The sequence below is a fragment of the Sinohyriopsis cumingii genome, chromosome 5 (assembly GCF_028554795.1).
Source record: "Sinohyriopsis cumingii isolate HCF-2022 chromosome 5, ASM2855479v2, whole genome shotgun sequence".
Lineage (NCBI taxonomy): Eukaryota > Metazoa > Mollusca > Bivalvia > Unionida > Unionidae > Sinohyriopsis > Sinohyriopsis cumingii.
The window spans coordinates 3,684,338-3,707,443 of record NC_142965.1 but is presented as its reverse complement, the minus strand read 5'-3'; the positions used below and the strand labels follow the sequence as shown (position 1 = coordinate 3,707,443).

At 37.7% G+C, this 23,106-nt stretch overlaps 1 protein-coding gene across 1 annotated transcript; it reads left to right on the top strand.

Moving 5' to 3' along the window:
* Positions 1–21,439: 21,439 nt before the first annotated feature.
* LOC149798545 (uncharacterized) lies at positions 21,440–22,574 on the top strand. The gene is made up of 2 exons (XM_089957188.1): positions 21,440–21,859; positions 22,372–22,574. The coding sequence occupies exons 1-2, from the start codon at positions 21,475–21,477 to the stop codon at positions 22,572–22,574; spliced, it is 588 nt and encodes a 195-aa protein (XP_089813314.1). The 5' UTR covers positions 21,440–21,474.
* Positions 22,575–23,106: the final 532 nt, after the last annotated feature.

Sequence of the window (23,106 nt, the reverse complement as noted above, 5' to 3'; positions counted from 1 at the left end):
TGACCTCGCCCAAAGGCATACAACGTTAGCCGACCCAGGCTGATCAAATAGTATGATTAGAACGAGCACCTTTTCGATTGCAAGTCCGGCATCTTAGTATTGGTGAGAAGATATTTGTCAAAATGAACACTACAAAATGAAAATGTATTATGTTTAGTTGCTACCCTCCTACGAGCGCTCATGTTCGGTAACCAAGGTTCCGATATGTTGTCCCCATTGACGCCTTGGCGGATCGATTATATATTTCAGTGCTTTCCCCTAGCGAGATCTATTGGATTTTATAACTGTCTCTCTTGTTATGTAATAACAACTAACCAATAGCGAAAATATCAGCAAAATACGACTACGTATCAGAGAGAAGCAATTACAGGTATATTCGAGGGAAAAAGATGCATTTGTACAAACACTGACCGGCAGTGGAAAATTGGTTATTTATGAGTCCATTCCGGTTGTGTGCACCCTTTCTCTCGATGATGTAGGAACAATGTTCAAATTGAGTAAGTTGTTTTTCCGTTTATCTTGTTACATGGAAGAGAATGTGTTACGTTAGGTACTATAAGATTCTTGTCAGACACAGGTTCACGTCTAACCTGATCATCACATTGCACAGTAGTCCCGATAATATAATTTGTATGAAATAATTAACTCAAGTTTACTGTTATACTGTCATTACGTGTTGTTGTTATACATGAATGTGTTATTTTGTAGTACAAGGATTCGGATACTATTTTTTCAGCTGACTAATTGCTGACTGACTGATCACTGATGACTGGTTGGTGACTGATTGGTGATTGATTGAATGGTGATTGGTGAATGCTGAGTGTAGTGCTGAAGGAGTTAACGAGGGAGGGAGGGAGCGAGGGACAGTTACTTTGTATCTCCGTATATGCACCATATTGTAGTTGTTGTTTAGCCGTGGTGCTAATTTGGGTCATGTTTCACCCAGGGTGCTGCTGTCGGTGGGTGACGTTGGTCCAGAAGAAGATTTAGGACATCACGTGGTTAAGAACCAAGGCTTCTGGACCAACGGGTCTGCAGAGAACAAGAGATTCAACGGATCTTTAGACAGGCCAGGAGGAGCAGGCCGTTCGTGGTGGCTCGTCAACCATTCGCCAGAGCGCTGGGGCTGAGAAGACCTTTCAGATTTGTGTTCAATTCCGTAAGATATGTTCCAATGTTTCATATTAAATTTTACTGAGTGAAAAGTCATCAATAATATTTCACTATTTGAGTGGAAACTAATCATATTTCACTGTCTGAGTAAAAACTAGTCAGATTTTACTATTTAAGTGTTTCATTATTTCATTATTTGAGTGAACTATATCATTTTCTTGTCGGATTTTCTGTCCGCACGAATCAAGCAGTCTTTTTCACTGAATCATTCATCAATAAACATTTGTTTTTTTACCATCAAAAGTGTTCCTTGTTACAATCTCACCATAACCCGGTTATCTTGTTACAATGGTGGCCTGCCTCCGCGTTAAATAAAATCCACAGACCCAAAATACTGAAATATCTGATCGATCCGCCAAGTGTAGATCAGGTTAATCTTAGCTAGCAAAGATGACAGCACTGGGATCTCAGTTAAGTACGATGCTCCCTCACGCATTTTCGCTATGAGGCGTCTAACAAGCCGCAGTTATTCATTTATATAGCATTTGAAATAGGGCTGTATTTTAAAAAAAATAAAGATTTATTTTTTCTCATCTTCAGAATTTCTGAACATGTTAGCTCTCGTATAGTACCGCACTGCGATTTGTTAGCTCCACTGAATATGTTTTTGATTTTGTCAAATTATCCTTCTTGAAGTCACTTAACACACATGCCATGAATATTAACCAGGTCTATTTATTTTGGAGCATGATTTGAAACTGGTTGACATTATACAGTTACCAACCAATACATGAAAATATGTGTGAAAAGAATTTGCAATCTTTTTCAAAATCAAGGAACGAAAAACAATATGAATAAGTAGTGACATGACAGACCTCAGTATTGTAACACTCGCGTAAAGTAGAAGTCACGTGCATCACAATTTGAATATTGTTTCAGCTACAGTAGTAAATCTCCTAGGTCTTGTTATAATGGCGTATAGCAGATGTGTGTATTATTTCATGTGTGGATACCTGTACGTGTACGCACTCGCTGGTGAATACTGACTGCGCTGTCTTCCCGATCCACCTCCAACCACCAAGGTCAAGTTCCTGTAAACGCCAAACTGTGTCACACCAAACCCCGTTCAGTTAAGCGTTTACTGTGCCTCATGAAAGTGTACATGCACTATATGGTTTATAAAACCCATGTCTGACTTCACCTCCCCCACCCCTACTCGAGTCCCCGTCTCACTTCCTCGTTGAACGTCTGATAAAGTGAACAAACGACCCCGATCGGATTGTAGCTACAAATACATCATAGAGGAAAGCGGTATCAAAGGTCAAGAGACAGGAATATGCCGGATGTTATCTACCCATGTTGCAAGTAAGCATTTCCAGGAGTCTTCGCAAGAAGTATAGATGCTAAAATATGCGAAAAACATGTCATGATGTGTCTTTCAAGCTGGTTCAGGCAAGCTCAGCCTTCCTATAGTCCGCGTGGTAAGATTAGAAGTATGTATCTATGATGCAAAGAAAGTAGCTGTCAATAACTACCACACGAGACTTCTTACATATGAGCTAAAGTTGAAGGAACAAAGCTTTGAGGGTGACCAAATGTGCTACTCAATCAAACATCCATTAAAAACCCTACCCTGCCGAAAAAATAAAAACAAATAAATAAAATGTAAATGTAAATCAAATTAAGTGAAAAGTGCAATTGAATATATGTCACAATTATAATCTATCGATAGCTAATATAAAATAGCAAATATTATAGGTTTCTGCATTTATATGGGAAAATATGAACGAGTTTTTCAGATGGAATACGGCACGACCTTGGGAGTACAGTATATCCATCCGAACAAACGAGTTCATATTATCCCATACAAATGCAGTAACCTTTTCATTATATGCTCATTTTCTTATTCTACCTAAGGCTTAATTATAGACACAAGATACACTACAAGAAACAAAGTAACTAAATACATGCCGTATTCCAAACTAAATACACAAGCGCAGATTCATCATTACACAAGAACATCATTAATGCGAACATAACTCCGCCCAGAAAAATTTGAGCTTAGTCGCGCGCTAGACAACTTTCGAAAGAAAATGGCGTTTTTGTCTGCTTAAAATTGGAGTCGTATTATGAATGAATGCGCATTGCAACAACTCTTCCATTTGATCTGGAATGAATAGATTTTGACATTTATTTCGATTCTACGAAATTTCGTGATTATGGACTGGATTCATCTGTGCAAATTGTACATGAAATAGATCGGATCGAAGCAGCGACGGAGAGACATGTTGACATCTTCAAATGTGTTTGTTCTGTCATTGACTATGAAATAAAAATGTGGGAAAATATGAAGTCTTTCAATTGCAATTGTCAAAAAGACGGTATGGAATTTACTGTTTATTTCATTTTGAGTGCATATAGTCAAAATTACAGTACAATTTCGAAATGTGTAATAAAGCTTGAGAACTCATGACATGGCTCATGTAATTCGGATTTGTAGAACTAAGAAGGTAGATTTTGAGGAAATTTAGGATGTAAAACTGTAAGTATATTGCTTGCCATTCTTATTACCAGCTAAAGAAGACATTTTATGCCTTGCAACTTGCATGTTATTTGTATGCACCCAGCAATTTTATGAAATCTGACCTCTATTGCCAAAATCCGAAACATTGTATCAAAAAGGTTAACGTGGAATGTAGCAAAGCTGCTCGTATGTGGCAGTCCACGAAACATCTGCTTTAGTTCATTCAGAAACAAATTTAATCAACCAAAAGTAAAAGCGTCTGCTACACGAGTGTACATGATTTGTTTACAAAATAACTCCTAATACATCATTGGGCAGACGTGTCCTGCACGCGAGTGCAATATCAAGTCGTGCAATATCGTAGAATACTGAACGATTTTGACAATGTAAAGTTAACGGAGAAAAAAATCAGCATATAATATTAGGTACATATCGCACAGGTATAAATATCGTGAAAACATCCCGCGTACACTTTTCAGAGTTACGGAATATTTCTTGATGAAGGAATAGTACTGACCCAATGATGATGATGATGATGATTATTATTATTATTATTATTATTATTATTATTGTCAAAATGATTATTAAAGTGAATAATAATAATAATAATAATAATAATAATAATAATAATAATAATGCTAATAATAATAATAATAACAATAATAATAATAGTCAGACTTATATCATGTATATATATATATATATATATATATATATATATATATATATATATATATATATATATATATATATATATATATATATATACACCTGTAGTCGGGTTGCAGATAACCTTGAAGTGCATAAGTTATACTACACACCAAATCATATAGACAATTTCATCTTGTGTTGTACTACCGTCTACAAGTGTGTATCTCTCTCTACCACTATCTCTCTTATTATTTAGCTATAGATATGTTCATGATTCTTACAGCCGGCTTTACTAATGTGCAAAGTGGTTATTAGCTATATCACGCAAAATTAATTACATCTCCTGAACCTGATTTCATGAAAGATGTACTGGTGACTTTGATTTTTTTACAGAGGTTATTTTAAACACTAAAATTATATAGCCTTAGAGTTTTTATAAGTGACTTTTCAATTTATGATAATGTCGGAACAATTTGGGGAAAAATTGCATTTGTATATGGAAGTTGTTATTTCAATGCAGAAAATGTTGTTATGTTATATTGCTTTCTTTTATTTAGGTTTTTTAGCTGAGAGGTATCAAGACACGCCATAATGTTCTATCCAATAAGTGATGCATGATAAAAATGAAACTAACTGTATTAAAATCTGTTTTTTCTGACTTACTTGGAATCAGTAATTTCGAGTTAAATTAGCAGATCATATGGTATGACTTTACTGACACCCCAGCTTTATTTTCAAAGTTTTCATCAAAACGTTTCAACAAAAGTGTGGATTTTGTTATAAATTCACATAGTATTGTTGATTCAACAGAGCGACGTCTGTATGCTTTATTGTCGTCTATAAAAGATGCCACTATTCAATAAAATGTGGCCTTTATAAAAATGAAAAATACGTTTGTTTATTATCTAATCATAGTTAAATTGTCATAATATGAGGTGTTGGAATTGCATAATCAAGTATGTTAGTAAGAAAACGTTGGATTATTAATTCACAAAGACTAATATTTAGTAAACATGCAAAACAGGGAGAGAATCGGGACACCAATAAAAGTATATCAAACTGACCGAGCATTGTCGTATGTAAATTGCGTTGCATTTTATCGCCTTTGCAAAAATGGAGATAAATAAATCAATGAAATCGATGGGTTTCGCCTTCAATACGTTTAAAAGCAAATCTACCCTTTTTAGTAGATAACGAAAATATTTGACTTGTGATGTTGAAAAATGATATTGTATCATCACTCGTCTTTTTGCAAGGAGTGACAAAACAGTTTCCATTCCATGCTCGAAACAGTCATTTATAGTTACTAAACAAACGAACTTCAGCCTTACGTAATGTTCATTTAACTTCAGCAACAGCGTCTTTGTCGGAGGATAATAGAATGTCCTTATTATTATGATCGTTTTGCTGTTGTTGTTTGTTTTTGTTTACAGTACGAAGATTTAGGGACTGTTTTTAATTCCTGAACTAAAAGTATATATACTTGTTTGACTTTCTTTCTCAGCTTCATACAGGATCGTTTGCCATTAATTTACAATGTTGTACCAGTCAAACACAAAGTAAATAGAATAGTGTGCTCGAACATATTGGGCTGTCTTTCTCAGTTTCGGACAGAACCGTTTGCCTTAATCATATAATATTGTACTAGTCAGAAAATAAGTAAGTAGAATGGTGTGCTCGGCAATACTAGTCTGTTTTTCGTACTTTGGTGCAAAATAAAATTATGCTATACAAAAAACATAGTATCCCCATCTTTCACGAATTAAATTATCCATTCAATCCAGAATCCATCACAATATTTGTTCTGTGTTACTTTTCACTGACGGGTTCCAGTCCAACATACCTGTCCGACCTCACACATGTGGACACACCAGCAAGATACTTACTTTCCTCTTCTGACACTCGTATTCTCATTATTCCCACTATGAAAATGTAGTCATATGGACAACGTTCTTTTGCATACCAGGGCCCGGCAACGTGGAACGATTTGCCCTCTGAGCTGAGACACAAATACTCAGTGATCTCATTCAAAAGCGCTCTTAAATAAAACTCACCTATGTCGATTGCAAAAACAGAATTAAAGACCTAATAATATTTCCTTACCTAAAATATTTTCAGTATGTTTTCTGTTTTATAATTTCATGTTTTTTTTTTTGTTTTTTTTTTTTGTAATCATGTCCTAATGTGTTGTCCAATGTTATATAGCGCTTACAGCTTCTAAAGATTAGGTGCTATACAAAATCCTCATTATTATTATTATTATTATTATTATTAATTAGCAGTGTACACGATAAGACTTGTAGTATAAACCGGCCATTTTTTGCCTCCGAGGAGGTGCAAGCAAACACGTCACGTGAGTGAGCCAGTCGTTTGGGTAGAGTCTCGTACAGATCTCAGTGACGAATTGCCGCACAATATACTCAAACACAAGGCATATGGTAGCGTTAATACACACTAAGTGCGAGCTAATGTGTTTCCTATCAATAACCACTTTTTTGAAGACTGTTTTTTTTTCTTCGACTTTGACCTTTAGTAAATCCACGCAGTTTCTTACTTGTGCTCGGAACTGTCTGTGATTTTCCGTTTCCGTCAGCAGAATCGCAAACTTAGCCGTACTGATTAATTTATCTTCTATTACTACTGAGTACAATTTACTGATCCTACTGAGAATACTATTTGTGGTAATTTGGAATAAATGCATACTCGCGACTGCGGTCACGTTGGAATTAATTGGCTAACACCACCACAGACACCGGTTACTATCGGTATAACTCTAACAATTCTAATTATTAACAACCTACAGTGGTTGATGTTGTTGTGACTCCAATCACACCAAGACCCACAGTGGCTACCATAGGAAGACAGCAAATGGCATCCACGACCAAACATGCGTGTTCGTATTTCACGATCATTTTGGTTCACTTGGCGATTTTATCACGCTCGTAAGACTGAGGGACCGTCATAGTTCTTCTATTCATAATACAATCACGTATTTTAATTGCACAACAGTCAGACCTTGTCTGGTCACATCATGACACGCAGGCGCAATACGCACTCGCACTTTAAGCCAATTACCTTGTTTAACTGGCACAGTAAACTCAAACCAGATTCTTTAATGCAAGTCGCCTTTGAGCATTACAATATTGTCATGAATATCTACACCTGACGTTTTCAGTTCGACAGTTTGATCTTTCAAACTCACAAGTTCACCAGGATCGAAACCAACAACAACACGTCTAGTAACCTTAGACTAATTCGCTTTGTTGGCAAATCGTCTTATATCCACGTCAGCACCTTGTCGTCGAGCTGAGTAACGTCTATGTTGTATAATATCAAACATACTTTACTTTGAAATTAGGAAGTGCTTGCAGTGTTGGTAAAAGGTCCTGTGCACCAAACATTGCAATGACAAGATGACTGCATATGGGACCATCCTACCGTATTTTACCTGATATAGTCGAATGAAACAACGGTTGTTTACCGTGTAGGGCGCTAGTGCCCCGGGATGTATATTTAGCAGCTTCATCTGGTGGTGCAAGTCCATGCGTGTCAAAATGCAAAGTATGTTGAGGTGTTACCGTGTATGCGAACCAGTGAGAGTCAGGGTCTGTTGTCAGATCTAGGTTGACAATACCGGTTTCACGTGTACATGGCACAATCGATAAAAGTTCATCTTGCATAACAACACCACGAACATATTTTGATCGATTTTGCCACCTGCGACCGGGTAATCGACGACCTTTGCAAGAGGGTATTCGACGAATTATGCCTGGTAATCGAAGCCTCTTCCTTTTTGACGAGTCCAATGGCTGCTTCTTTAAAAGCCATTCCTGATGCAATTCCGAAAGCTCCTAACGCTGAACCTTATGCAACCGCTAGAGCTGGTGCTGCCAACAATGCTAGAATGGTTGCAAGCGAACAATTGTTTCCACCGGTCTTTTGCATTTGTATCACCTCTGACGTGAATACTTTTAATGTCAGTGAGGTGTTTTTGTATTTGGCCCCCATTTTATTTTTGTAAACAGAATTTTACTAAGGGCTATCCTCACTTTGTCATAGGTAATTATTAACAAAAGATACGTAACCGGTTTAATTATGAATTTCCTACTAGGGCATCGATCATCGTCAAACGACCACCAGCAACCTCCAACATCACTCCGGTTGAGAAAGTACTAAAGGGAATTTGTGTCAGCAAGGGAATCCCGCCACAAGGGCGGACGAACCCGGACATCCGAAGAACATCGGGACATGTGAGCGCCAACTGCATGAAGTACCCATTAATTCACTGTACAGTAAAGAAACCGTTGGATTGAGCACCTAAAAAATGAAGAAGCCATTGGAGGGTATATCTATATAATCAAAAAGCCATGAGATGTATTCCATCAGTGAATAATAAACCAGCGCAAGAAGTACTGATGAACACAGTGGTCTTAAGAACTGAAAGAATAATCAATAACATTTAAGAACGGTTTTACTGGTGTTACGAGTCTATGCTTCTAAAATAAAAATCAGAAAAAAGTGAAAGACAACAAGCTTTATAAAGTTTAATAAATAATTTATTTCCTTAGAATACAAAGTGAAATTGAATAAAAAGAACTTACGGTAATACGAATTAATCCCCAAATAATCCAAGAATTACAAACACACGTCCTAATAATATAAAGTTCTGTATAAAACTCAGTTCAAGTCCCGAAGAAATCCAAAAGAAGAAGATGACGAGCCTGTTATAGCTTAGAGAGTGTTGATGTGTCAAGTCTTTTGTTGAATAACAGTAATATAATTCCAGGTTTGAATTCAGTATAAATTCTAGTGAATGTCTCTATCCTAGAAATTTATCAGAGTACGTTTGTATTTCAAGAGAAAATATTCACTTGAATTCAATAATTTGAAGAACAAATCCATCTCATCTGGACACAACATAATACAAATTGAAAGTGCTAGATGTTAACGCACGAATGACCAAGTCCTCAGAATTACAAGATTCTATAGATTTCTACTTGACCTCGGATCACAATTAGCATTTCCGAAAAAAAAATTACCTAATGGAAAATAATCTTCTAGAATGATTTCGATCTTTACAAAATCAAAACGATATCCTGGATTACCCTCAGGAAATTCATAAACGTAGAACCTAATAAACATATTTGCTTTTACCAATATTGATCCTGAAATTAGGCACATACACTGAAGAGTAATTTAGCTATGTATTAGTTTACACAAAATGAAATAAAAGTCAATCAGGTCAAGAGGAAATGAAATCAATTTTGGACGAGGTAAAGTCCAGAATTCAATGTTTCATTACAATTGCAAATAACAAACTAATATTTTTATATAAAAAAACTAACAAATGAAATATACATAACACAGGAATCGTGCTTTTTACTATTGTCTAGTAATCTTTATCATAATCATTGAATTAAATCAAATTAATGTTTGTGCTCCTTGTCTCTGTTCATAAATATCATTCCAACCATCCATTCTACCATTGTGATACATTATGATTGGCTTCTGCATAGTGACGCCAAATTTCTTTAGAGTATTCCTGATGACTTTGGTCACTTCTAAGTTGTCAAATATCATTTTATTATTTTCCTAATTATCTCGCCATAAAGTTCAAACGCCAAGAACACGTCATTTTGCAAAAAGACTATGCCAAATACTTATTTGAGATAGAAAATGTCCCACAGAAGCAGTTGGTGGGTGTGCGTCTGGGGTATGTGCGAGAAATTACATTGTTGACGTAGTTCCCGACTGCATACAAGATAACAAACATAGTCCTGTAGAAAGTAATGGGGATAACGCAGGTATCCGCAGAGTCGGTGCATCTATAACATCTTTACTAGCGGCAGCACCATTATCACGCCAACTTGCATCGTTAGTTGTTCTTACGAAACAAAGTGAGTGTGTTTGGCTCCAAATGTTACCTTGCGAACAGTTCTGCAAAAACAAAATACTTGTAATAGGGGAACTGCGCACAAAAAAATAAAAGCACCAATGAGATCTGATCGGCCCTGTGCAAATCCAAGATTGTGAAATCAGGATTAGAAAACGGCAAATTTTTAACATCTGTGGTAGCGTTGCCGACATTATTTTGAGGTCGTCCGATTATCTGCGTGATCAGCTACATCTTTGATAAATATGATTGTTGGGCCAGCTGTTCTCGTGTAATCATCGCTGTATAGGATAAGTCCTCCAAGAATCGTTGTGGCCAGCGATTCCCCGGCGGTCACAGGTGCAGAAAAGTCGCACCGAATTCAGATTTTGTTGATGAGATGGTTATCATAGAGGTAACGCTCTGGGCGTATTTACAAAACACCCGTTATCATAGAGGTAACGCTCTGGGCGTATTTACAAAACACCCGTTGCATCGCAGCATATATTTCGCGCAGCACACGCACGGTCTCAAACGTTTCAGAACTCATCATCGGTGTTGTCGTATATATTACGAATATCTTCAACACGTTCATGCATCAGTGCGCAAAATGTTTGTCCATGAGTCGATTGGTGAGCAACCGGTGACAAATCGATGTAGCTTCATTAATGACTTCATGTGCGTTTTCGCCCACACGAACTAATGCCACAAGTATTTACAATCGATCAGCAAGGTCGTTATGATCACACAGTCCATCAGCAAGACCGCTTTCTTGTTTTACGTGATATTCTTCATATTCTGTTTGCAACTTTTGCACGTATTATAAGTATGCGAGATACATCATCTCTTTTCATCGGATGTTCTAGTGCGACTCTTGTTTTCTAAGCTTATATTTTTGCAGGTGTTTTAGACCCTCTTCTGTTTTTGGTTTTGCTGATGGAGGCACAGGCACAGCACGTTGTTGTTTTTCCTGGAAGAAACTTTATATTTGCTGTTTACGCTACTCTAAGTTGTCTTCCTTTGTGCTGAATTTGTGTTGAGGTTTTTGTGCTAACCAATTCAAAAATCCCTGAAATATACTTCGCTGTTATTCTTCTTGTGTTTTGCCTACTGTTTTGTTCTGCCGCGTATTGGCTTGGTAAATCAAGCTGGTTGTATCACTGGTGAGGGCCCTCTTCTCAGAAAAGCTCTTAACGACGCTTTACCTTCGTCAATCTCTTTATTCCTATATAAATTCAGCATTAGATTACAATGAGCCCACTCAGTACCTGAACCTTGTTTCGTTCCATTAAAGGACCTAAATACCTTTAAGGCCATGTAAAATCCATGTATTTAGGATATTTTTTAATGGCTAGTTTATGATATGGTCTCAACTGTCAGAAAGTTTTTCAAGAGAGACACGTACAGGATTTGTAAAGATGGCCTGTCGAGATTTAGTTAAAAAGTGAGGCGTTTTGGCTACTCTGACTTGTATTCTTGTGGCACGTTTGGTATTTTGGTCAGTGTCTCTCAAAACGTCCTCATCAAGTGCTACAGCGTCTTCTTTGGCTCCCTGGGTCATCTGTGGCAACCGTGCGATCTTCGCCGCAGTTGCTCTTGTAGCTTTCTTGATATCATTGGTACATATATACCCTGAGAGTGCTGCCACTTGCTGTACAGTTGTTTAGGTGGCCTCACAATTTATTCTGTGTGTTTAATCAACCGCACAAATGTTTTTTCAAACCCCGATATGAGATCTCTTGCAGTCTGTCCCGACTGTTACATAACGTTGACTTTCTTGCATCCTTCTACCACACTTTTAAGCTATTTTATGTATTGTTGAACAGCTTTTCGGAGGCGTCTTTTGAACTATTTTATGGTATCACTTTTGGACATTGTAATATGATTGTGTTCTTTTATTGTTGCACATCCATACCAAGACGACATTGACATCATTCGACTGCAAGTCTCAGTCAAATCAATGGTGATCCCTGGAAACATGTTACGAAATTTGTCCCACGTAGTCGTCGATACACTAAGTCCAATGGATATAGATGACGTCAGTGCTTTAGTGCTGGTCTCGTGAAAATATTTGTACGGGATTGATTTAATTTTCAAGCAGCCCCTCTTCGTACACAACAAGATTGATTTTTTATTGTTTATATCCAAATGGTCAGTGGTGGAAAAGAAATCGATGATTTTGTTTTACCACTGCTCAAGCTTTTTGGACATCATCCAATGATATTCGTGGAGGTCAACGCGCCGACATGGATCTGATTCATGACTTGAATGCGATTAATCAACCATTGAGAGAATGATGTGTTGTCAAAGGTGGCATGAAAGTCAAGATTGCATTGTGTGGCTCTCATTCAAATAAAAAGTATACCAAAATAAAAAATATACACAAAAATCCGGACATTATCCCGAATATACTGCATTCCGCGTTGATGTTGGAGCGGTGAAACTGCCGTGAAACAGTTAGCCAGTTCAGTCAATGTCACTTATGGGATAGCCCGATCATGGTGGTTCCTTTACCAGTGCCAAGAAAAATTTGACGGGGTTGGTTCTGTGCCCAAACACCAAAGAGGTTCACAGGCTTGTTTGGTATATTTATGCAGTTTGAACGTTAGAAGGCGGGAAACAACGACGTACCACTGACCCAACATGCTTGTCGAGGTATTCGTGATATCGGAAATGATTGACACTCCAAGACAGCCAACCAGTTACCGACTGGGGACATCATCACCTGGTGGGCCAAAACCTCCCATCCGTGCATTTGTACGCGAGGAATCGTAAGTCGTTCCAGGAAATACTGAACGTAGACTAGGATTTGTTTTGGTACATCATTAACCAGTGTCTTTCACAGGAGATCAATGCCCAAACGTGTAACTGGCGATTCCATCTGGGAGTATCCATCGCTTGGTATTGAAAGGGGACAACTCACTTTGGGCATCCGTATACGCTCATGCGATGTTTCGTGTGTCGGATCATGTTTGCCGTATTTGCAAATTCACCTGGATCTCGAAAGTATTCAAGATGCAGTTCGTGTTTAAGATCTTTTGCAAATCGCCTTCGGAATACCTTTGGCCTTTTTATGTTTTTGAAGCTGATCAGAATAAATTTGATTTTAGGCCGCATTCCCACATACTCTTCGATTCGTTTGCCCGAGCATTAGTCTTTGAAATTCTCAACCACCTATGTTATTGGTATTTTAAACAGCGATGTTCTTTCGGATACTTTATGGTATCAAATTCGTGGATCAGATTTGGTTGTGTCATGTCAGCTTACACATCATCGGTGGTGATATGCATCACCTGCGAGTCAGTGTCGGTATATAGCATCTGGACCCGATTCTGATAAAACGGATTGATCTTGTCATATTAACATTCGTACATGAACAGCTTCCACAAGTTCAACACGGATCCCACATAGATTGGTTTTGTCAGTTTGAGTTTCGATTTTCTTTGCTGAGAACGGCAATAAGTCCAACATCAATGATTTTTCTGTTTTCAAATGTAGGATCATTGATGAGCCTTAGAAGTTTGTATTGTTCACTCTCACTGACAAGACCGTCTCGGATTCGTTTGCGTAAAGTCTCCACGGGTTTTCCAGATACGGCATTGTCATGTTTGATATAATCCTTTACATAGTCATTAGTGGTCTTTGTGCGAAGGTCTGTATTCTTCTGAATGTACGGGACCATCCAAGGTTGCTGACACAATTCGAGCACTCAACGGATTTTCGTTACACGCATACCTAGAGTACAACTGTAGATTTCGCACGTGTAACACATAATTATGTTGGGTCCTGAGACTTGCTGCCAGTTTTGGTGCATTCGATATATTTGTGATCGGACTCATCGACGATTGACACATACGGAGACATCCATGGCGCCAGTGGATAATCGTTGTGTTTCTCGTGTAAATGCTCAGGATATTCCAGATCCACTTCCAAAAAGTATCCGTAATCACTGTCGATGTTGTGATTGTGCACGTGCTTTAGTAGATCAATGTGCGCAGGATCGATCCACCGAAACCCATCAACTGGAAGTGGCTGTATCATGGCTCAGTCATAAAGGCTATCCTAGATAAATGATGTAACTGTTGGGGTTAGCGAGGTCACATCAGTCCACACTTGAGTTGCTGCTAAGAGCGTATGTGTGACTTGACATGAATATTCCGCCTCGAAATGATCATTCGATAATCAGATTATCATCAATGTCAGCGAGAATTGCAGCTCCAAGTTTTGTTTTTAGCAGCAAAGCATCCCAGCCCAGTCCATGCCCGGCGATGAAAAGTAACATGTGGAACGAGCTTATACATGTGCATGGTAGTATCACGAAATTTTTCAATCATGTCAGCAAGCAACAAAATATCAGTGCACAGATACAGATAGTCTTAGTCACCATGACCCAACTTTCTTTGCTTGTTCATAATCTTCATGTGAAATACTTTCACATGACAACAATGAATAAAACGCTTAGATTGGTGGCAATTCAGTTTCAGAAGAAGCAAAAATTTCAGTTACTCGTGTACTTGTTGTGGATACATGCCTTTCCTTGTTATCAAATCCATATTGGTAGACAGTGTTGACGAGTGATTTTGAAGTTCTCTGACCCTAGATTTTTCGCTAATTTTGGGCACTTACGAATTCATAAACCGTAAACAATCGATAGACGGTAGTTGGCCATTCCGAAACGTCATACATTTTTCCACGTTATTGGGGATCACGCTTATCAGCTAGTCTGATGCCATTTCTACTGCTTACATCATTAAGTGGACGTCGTACCCGATTGTGTTATGAAATACCGCAGGGATTTTATATTTGTTGGCGTAAGTTCTTAGCTGCAGATTACAAGCGTCGTGTTCCGCGACTCCGAACGCACCAGTAATGTGGCAGTGATCATAAACTATGATATCGCTGAAAGTAAAAGTGTTATCATCAGTCCATCTGTGAGTGACTGCAGAGAATTCACGAATGTTTTCATCTGTCTTAACTGCTTTTTGCTGTTGAATCGAGATGCCATCGAAAAAATGTTCGCTGTGACTTTAATTGATCTGAGAAATACCTCAAATGTGTCTGAAGCACTACCTCTCTGAGAGCAAGTAAGACAAAGGACTGGCAGCTCTGTTTTCCATCACATGGTCAAACCAGAAATAAATTCGCACGAACGTTTTTCGTTTGCATTGATTTGCACTATTTTGATCAATGTCAGACGCATTTGTGTCTTTGATAACACAGCTTATTCAAAACTTGCATAAATAATACACAAGGCTTTCATCTTTCGTTGTACTGCAGTAAATGTAACAGGTTTTGGCAGTTTGTTTTACCAGACTCAGCCATAATTGTACTCTGTGGTATTTTACTGTTACCACCTCAGTAACAATCATGACAAGTGAGCAGTTCTTGAGTCATAAATATATGCATGAATCGTCTGCATGGATTTTTTCTTGCGATGAGTCTTACTCTGCAGGTTAAGCAGTCCAGGAAGATTCTTTATCCATATTAAGTGCGGTGCGATATAGATTCTGATATTTTTTCATTTCGCTCAGCAAAAATAAATCAGTTTGGACTCGGCCGTTCTATCCATCGGGTGACAGTGCTAGCGGATCAAAGCCTTTGTCTTAACTGAACACATTTACAGCGATACCAGAGTTAAGTCTTCAAATTTATTCAGTGTGGTTTGGCAATTTGCACAGGAAATTCTATATCACCAAAATTGAGTTAACCCAGGAAATTCTATATCACCAAAGTTGAGTTAACCCAGGAAATTCTATATCACCAAAATTGAGTTAACCCAGGAAATTCTATATCACCAAAGTTGAGTTAACCCAGGAAATTCTATATCACCAAAGTTGAGTTAACCCAGGAAATTCTATATCACCAAAGTTGAGTTAACCCAGGAAATTCTATATCACCAAAGTTGAGTTAACCCAGGTGATTTTGATATTTTAGAGGCATGTCTTCATTGCCATTGATCGGATATGGCGCTGACGTAATTGCACTGCCAAAACAACAATTATAAACAAATTTGCTTTTATTACCGAACCTGGTGGTATCCAGTCTGGTGTTGGTATGCAAATAGAAACGGTTGATATGGTGAAAGATGGATTTCAGCTTGCCAACATCTTTTGAATGTCCATCCCGATGTTTTATTGGTGTATGTCAGCATTTCGAAAATCTTTCCTATCCCTCTTCCAGTTTTATCATTCATGACACTGCTTTGTTTTACATGAATACGCAGGCGCCACGATAAATAGACTGTGTAGCAGTAATTTTATATCCAACCTTTTAGTCTGTAGCATCTTTATGACTCCAGTAATCATATTTGTCAATAGTTGTTGAGTATCTTTGCCTGGTGTGTTGGTAGGCACGATAATGGCCACGCGATTTCCCAACTCGCTACTACGCTTCTGAAATTTGAATTATGGGACTTGGTGATTATTGTATTTTTGCATGAACACACGCAGCCGCTTCAGTAGCGATAGCACATGTTAGATGATGTTTTGTTCATTCTAAGTTTAAAGATATTTGTTTTTTTTTCAAACGCGTCTGCTAACACAAGAATGTCGTCTTTTCTTGCACCTTTGGATATTTGGATATCATGCTCAGGTATAAATTATCTTAGGTGTTTTACCATCGCCGCTTTTGTTGGTTGTTATTGTTGCTGTTGTTGCATTGGTAATCGCTGGTAGTTATTGATTCATTACAAATATGGGATTTATTAATTCAAACATGACTGCTTTTCTCATACGACTTGGTATGTAGATTTCGTGTTGTTGTTCGAGCTGTTTTAGATGCAACATTGTAGGCATGCTTATACTAAGAGGAGAGTAAAACGTCTTTCTAACTGGACATTTTTGTCGATGGCTTATTTTATATTTTTCATTTTTTTCAGGATCAGAAACTGCAATCGCTTCAATCCTGGTGATCATTTCATTAATAGTTTTGTTGTTGTGGTGGTATCTGTTTGTGCTAGTGCAGTCACGGGCGCTTGTGATTTTGATTTGTTTTCCCGTGTATTGTATTATTCACTGAGAGATCCAAAAATCTAGCAAAGCTGATTACGTGATTTCACTTCTATTCCACGAGTCAAATAGGGTCCTTCCCTTTAATCCCTCATGTCATATTTGCAGTTCTACAATATTCATGATCGCTATAGTATGTCTGCCAGTCTGAGTAGACTCTGCAGGATTTCGGTTCTTCAATCACAACATAGTTATTTCTCAAGCAGTATGAAACGATAGAGTCCTGCCCTTTTGGGGAGACCTTTTGGGTCACTGATATCAGTTCGAGACTCTAACCCAATAACTGGCTCACTCACGTGACGTGTGTGTTTGCACCCTAGCGAACAAAATTAAAAGTAACCAACACGTATCGATCGCGTGGGGCATGATTATTTCATTGGCGTAGGGACGAGGATGGATGTCAGCCAAAACGGAACTAAAAAGACAAAACTCAAAGTTTCAAACTACTATTCTATATTTTTTATTGATAGCATCATGTTCACTTTTCGATTCCTGTGCATGTGTACTAGAGAGAGTGGGGGACGAAAGGAAATATAGAAAGCACCAGTTTTAAAGCAAAATGTATCTTTGAAAGGAAACTAAGACTTATTTGCTTCCAATATGCTAATCTTACGTCTTGCATTCCCCGTGGACATCAGTTAGACATAGCTTTTATAGTGTTTGCGCAAATAAATACTTTATAGGGTCGGTTCGCAATATAATTTTGGAAATGTTCGCTCTTGGTGCTAGCAGCCACGCCTCGAGGAGCAATATTTTATAAACGTTCATTCATTTTACTTGAATGTGCTTAATGTCCTTCATAATGTCAAAAGCTAGTGAAATTAAAATTGTGTTCAGTGTGAAAGGGTTCAGGAAGATCAATAGTAGAAGTACGTACGGGTTTCTCCGTCTAAAATGTGAGCTTGACGCCGTGTAAAATGATAACATAACTATGCACTGAGCGTTACACCCAGGCAAGCATTCCAAACGTCCGAACGCTGATGGTATAATCACATATAAATTGGGCAGGCCACGACACCAGGTGTCAGAAGTTATACATCCAAAGAAGATCTTCTATGGTGAGCTAAAGGAGGCAAAGCGATCTCAGGGTGTCAGGAAGGTGCTTCAGAGATTTCTCAAGTAATACTTGAAACATTTCAGCCTTGACCCATGAGTCTTGTGAAGATCTCCCACAGAATCGCTCCTCCTGGCACAGTCTCATCTATACTTGAGCTATAGACTTTGAACAAAGGAGTATAGTAGAGTCGAGAGAATCGTTAATCGTAGAAATGCAGAATTTACTATATTGATTAAGCAACACCTAGCGGCGTTACCTGACCAATTTTCCACAGACAGTTCAGAGCACAAAACTAGTCACAGACGTACTCACAGGAACAAAACCTATTAGTGGTGGCATTATATTTTTTTATGTTTTAATGCACAGTAATATATTTTTGTTCTATATTTTGTTAGAGAAAAAGTTATATTAAGTCGATTGTTGTGTAATTGTATTATGGTGGTCATTCAATGAGTTACTGAAAGAAAGTTTATGTTACAGTGTTACTCTCACCTCTTTCTCTCTCTCTCTCTCTCTCTCTCATGAGTTACGAGTCAATCCTCGTTACTTTAAGAAAAACAACAGATACTCTTTACACTTGTAACTCGGTTTTCTTGACACGTTTGCATGTATGGTCTTGCAATGTACATTTTGAATGTATGGTCTTGCAATGTACACTGTCATGTATGGTTTTGCGATGTACACTTTTGTACGTATGATCTTGCAATGTCGGATGTGCCTTCATATAAATGACTGTGCGTGTGTGTGTGTGATCTGGATTTTTAACGTAGTTTTAACAATGTTTCAGTCATATCGCTACGATGTCTGCAGTGTGACAGTTTATAGTGATGTCTAGCACTGGGGCATTATGTCGCAGACACGTAGCATGATGTCCCACCCAGTCACATTATCCTGACACCAGGTCGACCAGTCCTAGCACTAACCTCTTAATGATAAGCGCCAAGCGAGGCAGCTGTTAGCACCAGTTTTGTGAGTCTTTGGTATGACTCGGCCGGGGATCGAACCGACGACCTACCGCATCCAAGGCGGACGGTCTAACCACTAGGCCACCGGAGCGGTCCATCAATTACTGAATTTCACACCTATAAAAGGTACATTGTGGTTGTAAGGATGTACATTGTGGTAGTAATTACGTACATTGTAGTTGTAATGACGTACATTTATTGCTAAACTGGTTTTTTCAACCCTTTGGATAATGAATTATTCAGGCGAAACAGGCGATGCATCATTCAGCGAAATTTCATGTTGCTTCCTTCTAATTTGTGACCAATTTATTAAATGCGAAAGAAGTGAAAAATCTTAAATTTGGATTGACCTTACGTTACTTGCAATAGTTCAGTCACGTCTTCTAATGCACTAATTGTATTCTTGACTTTTTGGACATTATTACATTATTATTCTAACCTGTAACTTTATTTATCCGATCTTTAATCCAACTTTACAGTCAAATCAACTCTTTAGCTGTCAAATTTCACTCCATGCACTGACTTATTTGAACCTTAAGGATAAATTACCAAATAAAGGATGTTTCTTAAAATGGTAATTTTGCCATATATCCAGTCTCTGAAATTGTGAAACTTGTTTACTGACTAGTGTATTTATTTATTCGTGTATATAGTTATTGATTTACTAATTTATGTTCTATTTTCGAATGTATCTGTTTATTTATGTTCATTTATTTATTCCGTTTTTATTTATTATGTATTCATCCATTTTTTATTCGCCTTTTATATTTATATATTTATTTGTCTGTATATGTGAAACTGTATTTATGTATTTATTTACTTATTTATTTATCTATTTATTTCTTCTCAACCGTTAACCCAGATGTGCTATCATACACCAATGGATGAACGTACAAAATGTTTGATTAAATTGAAGTAGCGTATCCCATATTGTGTTAAATATATAATCCGTCAGTAGATTTTTGTTGTCCACGTTGCTTTTATTTTAGTGTGTCTGAAGTACAACCAGATATGGTCTGTATTTATTTCTGGCTTGCTGGCTTTCTTTTAATACTTTGTTATTTGGGTATAGCTCTCTAATAATCTCCAGACACGTGTGCTATACACATGCTTACATGTTAGCACTGCCCAATCTCAAAATAAAGGGTGGAAGGTATCTCATAAACTTTGACTTGACTACAATGGCGTATACACATGCTTACGTTTTAGGAATGACCAATAAAAGAATAAGGGGTGGAACGTTTCTCATGTATTTCGACTTACAGACTGTGGCTTCTAGTTTAGACATGTTTGATAAGGTGCATTTACAGAGAATGGCCACGGTTACTAAGATGTCAAGAAAATCTACAATCATCAATGGCTTCTTACATTTTGTAGAATAGCATTGGTAAATAATAACTATCTCTTCGGTGAACTTTACTGCCATTGAATCCACAAAACTGAGCGTTAAAGTTAATGAACAGTAGAAAATTCCAGAATGACTTACTGTGTTAAATTGAGTTGAACTCATTTTATTTTAGAATCGATATATTAACCTTGACTTAACTGATTGTATCAGAAGAGAATCATACAGTGAATAGCTATTCCATTATTTACCATCTTATTCACCTGTAATATATTATAAATTATCTATTCACAATGGTTCTAAGAAATGGTATTTGGTACACTTTTTTTCTCTCTTTGCGACCTACGTCATGTTAAGGTTAGAAAATACATGCATGCCTACGTTTCAGTAAACTGGATGTGTGATAATGCATCACAATACACAGTATTCTCAATTCTTCTGAACAGTTTCCTTGTTTAAGTCTTTTGTGGGTTACTTAGTTTTTTATATTAATATTGAGATAGGTTTCAATAGTTGTTAACATTCTAAAACATTACAGGATTCCAGTTCATTTCGTAGTCTATCACAAGTCAGTATACTATAATCTACTTTTAAAATTTAATTATATATTTCCCGGTGTACGTCACTTGGAAATAGATACGGCTCCGATTGCACTGAAGGCAGTACTTTTAAACACAATAGTTCTATGAACTATGAACTGAATCAAACGTAAGTGTAAACAGTGACCTATGTATCTGACCTTGAGTGGACATGCCTCATATTGTCCTGTCTGTAGGCTTTCGAAACTATAGTTATTTGTTTTCAAGTAAGTAAGCAAGTGAGTAATTAAGTCACTTTATTTTCGTACTTAACGTGTGTTTTCTTATTTACATACTTGGTGTACTTTCCTCATTGTTAGGTTCAGGTCGGAGTTGGATACCTGCTGCTCGTACTAAGCCCGATGTATATGGTCTCCGATGCCGTTATATGGGATGAGACCCAAAACTGCCCCTTTTCGAAAATAAACTGCCACTACGTAAATCAGTTTGAGATTGACTGCTCAGGAAGAAACTTAGACAGAGTCCCTACCTCACACTATGTTCCGTGGTCTTACCGGGTGATAAACCTCAGAGACAACAATATAAACGCGATCAACGTAAACAACTTCATGAACGTTAACGTCTCTGAGGTTCTTCTTGGAGGAAACAGCATCAACTTTATTGAAGATGGGGCTTTTAACAATCTAAGAAATGATCTCAAATTGCTGGACCTTGAAAACAATCAGCTTACTGCCCTTCCACAAGAACTGGGAACACTCAACAAGCTGGAGTACCTCGACTTGCGAAGTAACAGTATTTCTTCTTCGGGTTTCAACGATGCAGTAATGAGACCAATGGGCGACTATACGAAGACCTTTTATTTTGGACATGAGCAGCTTGACGCTTGGCCCACGGCCATCCGTAATTTTCAGCAGCTACGTCAGTTGGAACTCGCGGAGGCAATATGTATGAGTTACCGATATCAGCGTTTCAGGGATTCGAGTGGACCCTTCAGGAGTTGTCCATAAGGAACACAAAGCTTATTTCTGTGCCGATTGTACTCCAGTATGTCCACAATGTCACGGCATTCCATTCTGATAACAACATACTAGTGGGCGATGCTGGAATTCTAGCTGGGATGGTGAATACAGTAAAAACAATGACGTTACAAAATAACAGTCTTGCTGACTTTCCAGACATTTTTTTAACACTACAGGTGGTTAAAACCCTGAGTTTGGCAAAGAATACACTTAAGTTTGTGAGTGACGCTACCGTACAGAAGATAGCCAGCCCATATCTCTGTAATCTTACACTTCAAGAGTATGGACTTGATCGGATTCCCGGATCCCTCTCTCAGCTGACTAGTCTCTTGAAATTGGACCTATCAAACAACAAAATACGCACCATAGAGTCAAACGACTTGAAAAAATTGGTTAAACTGATAAATTTAACACTCGACAATAATCCTGTAGCTTATGTTTCAACAGTGCGTTCGGGGACCTCTATGCCTTGCAAAGACTAGAAATGAGTAATACCAATGTTAACTTTGTGCCAGGAAGCAATCCGCAATATCCCAAACCTTCAGGTGGTTGATTTGAGTGGCCCAACGCCAATCATAGAATGCAACTGCGAACATATGATCTGGCTGTATCATTTTCTCCAAATGCGCAATATTACAATCTACTGCAATTGCGAGACCATTGCAGTTAGCGTCCAAGAATACGCATTAAAGCGTTTACACGACTATTGTAATCCTTAATAATTTGGCACTAAAGTCGAAATATCATATGTACATATGATCAGTTTTCTTTGAACATATTCAGATACAAACAAGAAACATATGCTAGAGACTTAATGGCGATATGTATTCAATAAAGTTTGATCCAAACTATATTTATATTTGTGTGAACCTTGAACTATAAGTTACACAAACATTTGACCTTTTATATTTTCACATTAATGGTTCATGAAGACAGGAAAAAGTTCCTCTCCATTCATGTATTTAAAATGTGCTATGCACGTTTATTAATTTAATGTCCAGCGGTGGCAAAGAG

Bases quoted from the DNA above. Each gene is read 5' to 3' on its own strand.
- LOC149798545 (XM_089957188.1), top strand. From the start codon at position 21,475: ATGTATATGGTCTCCGATGCCGTTATATGGGATGAGACCCAAAACTGC. The intron at 21,860-22,371 runs GTAACAGTATTT...TTACACTTCAAG, and splicing joins GGAGTACCTCGACTTGCGAA to AGTATGGACTTGATCGGATT.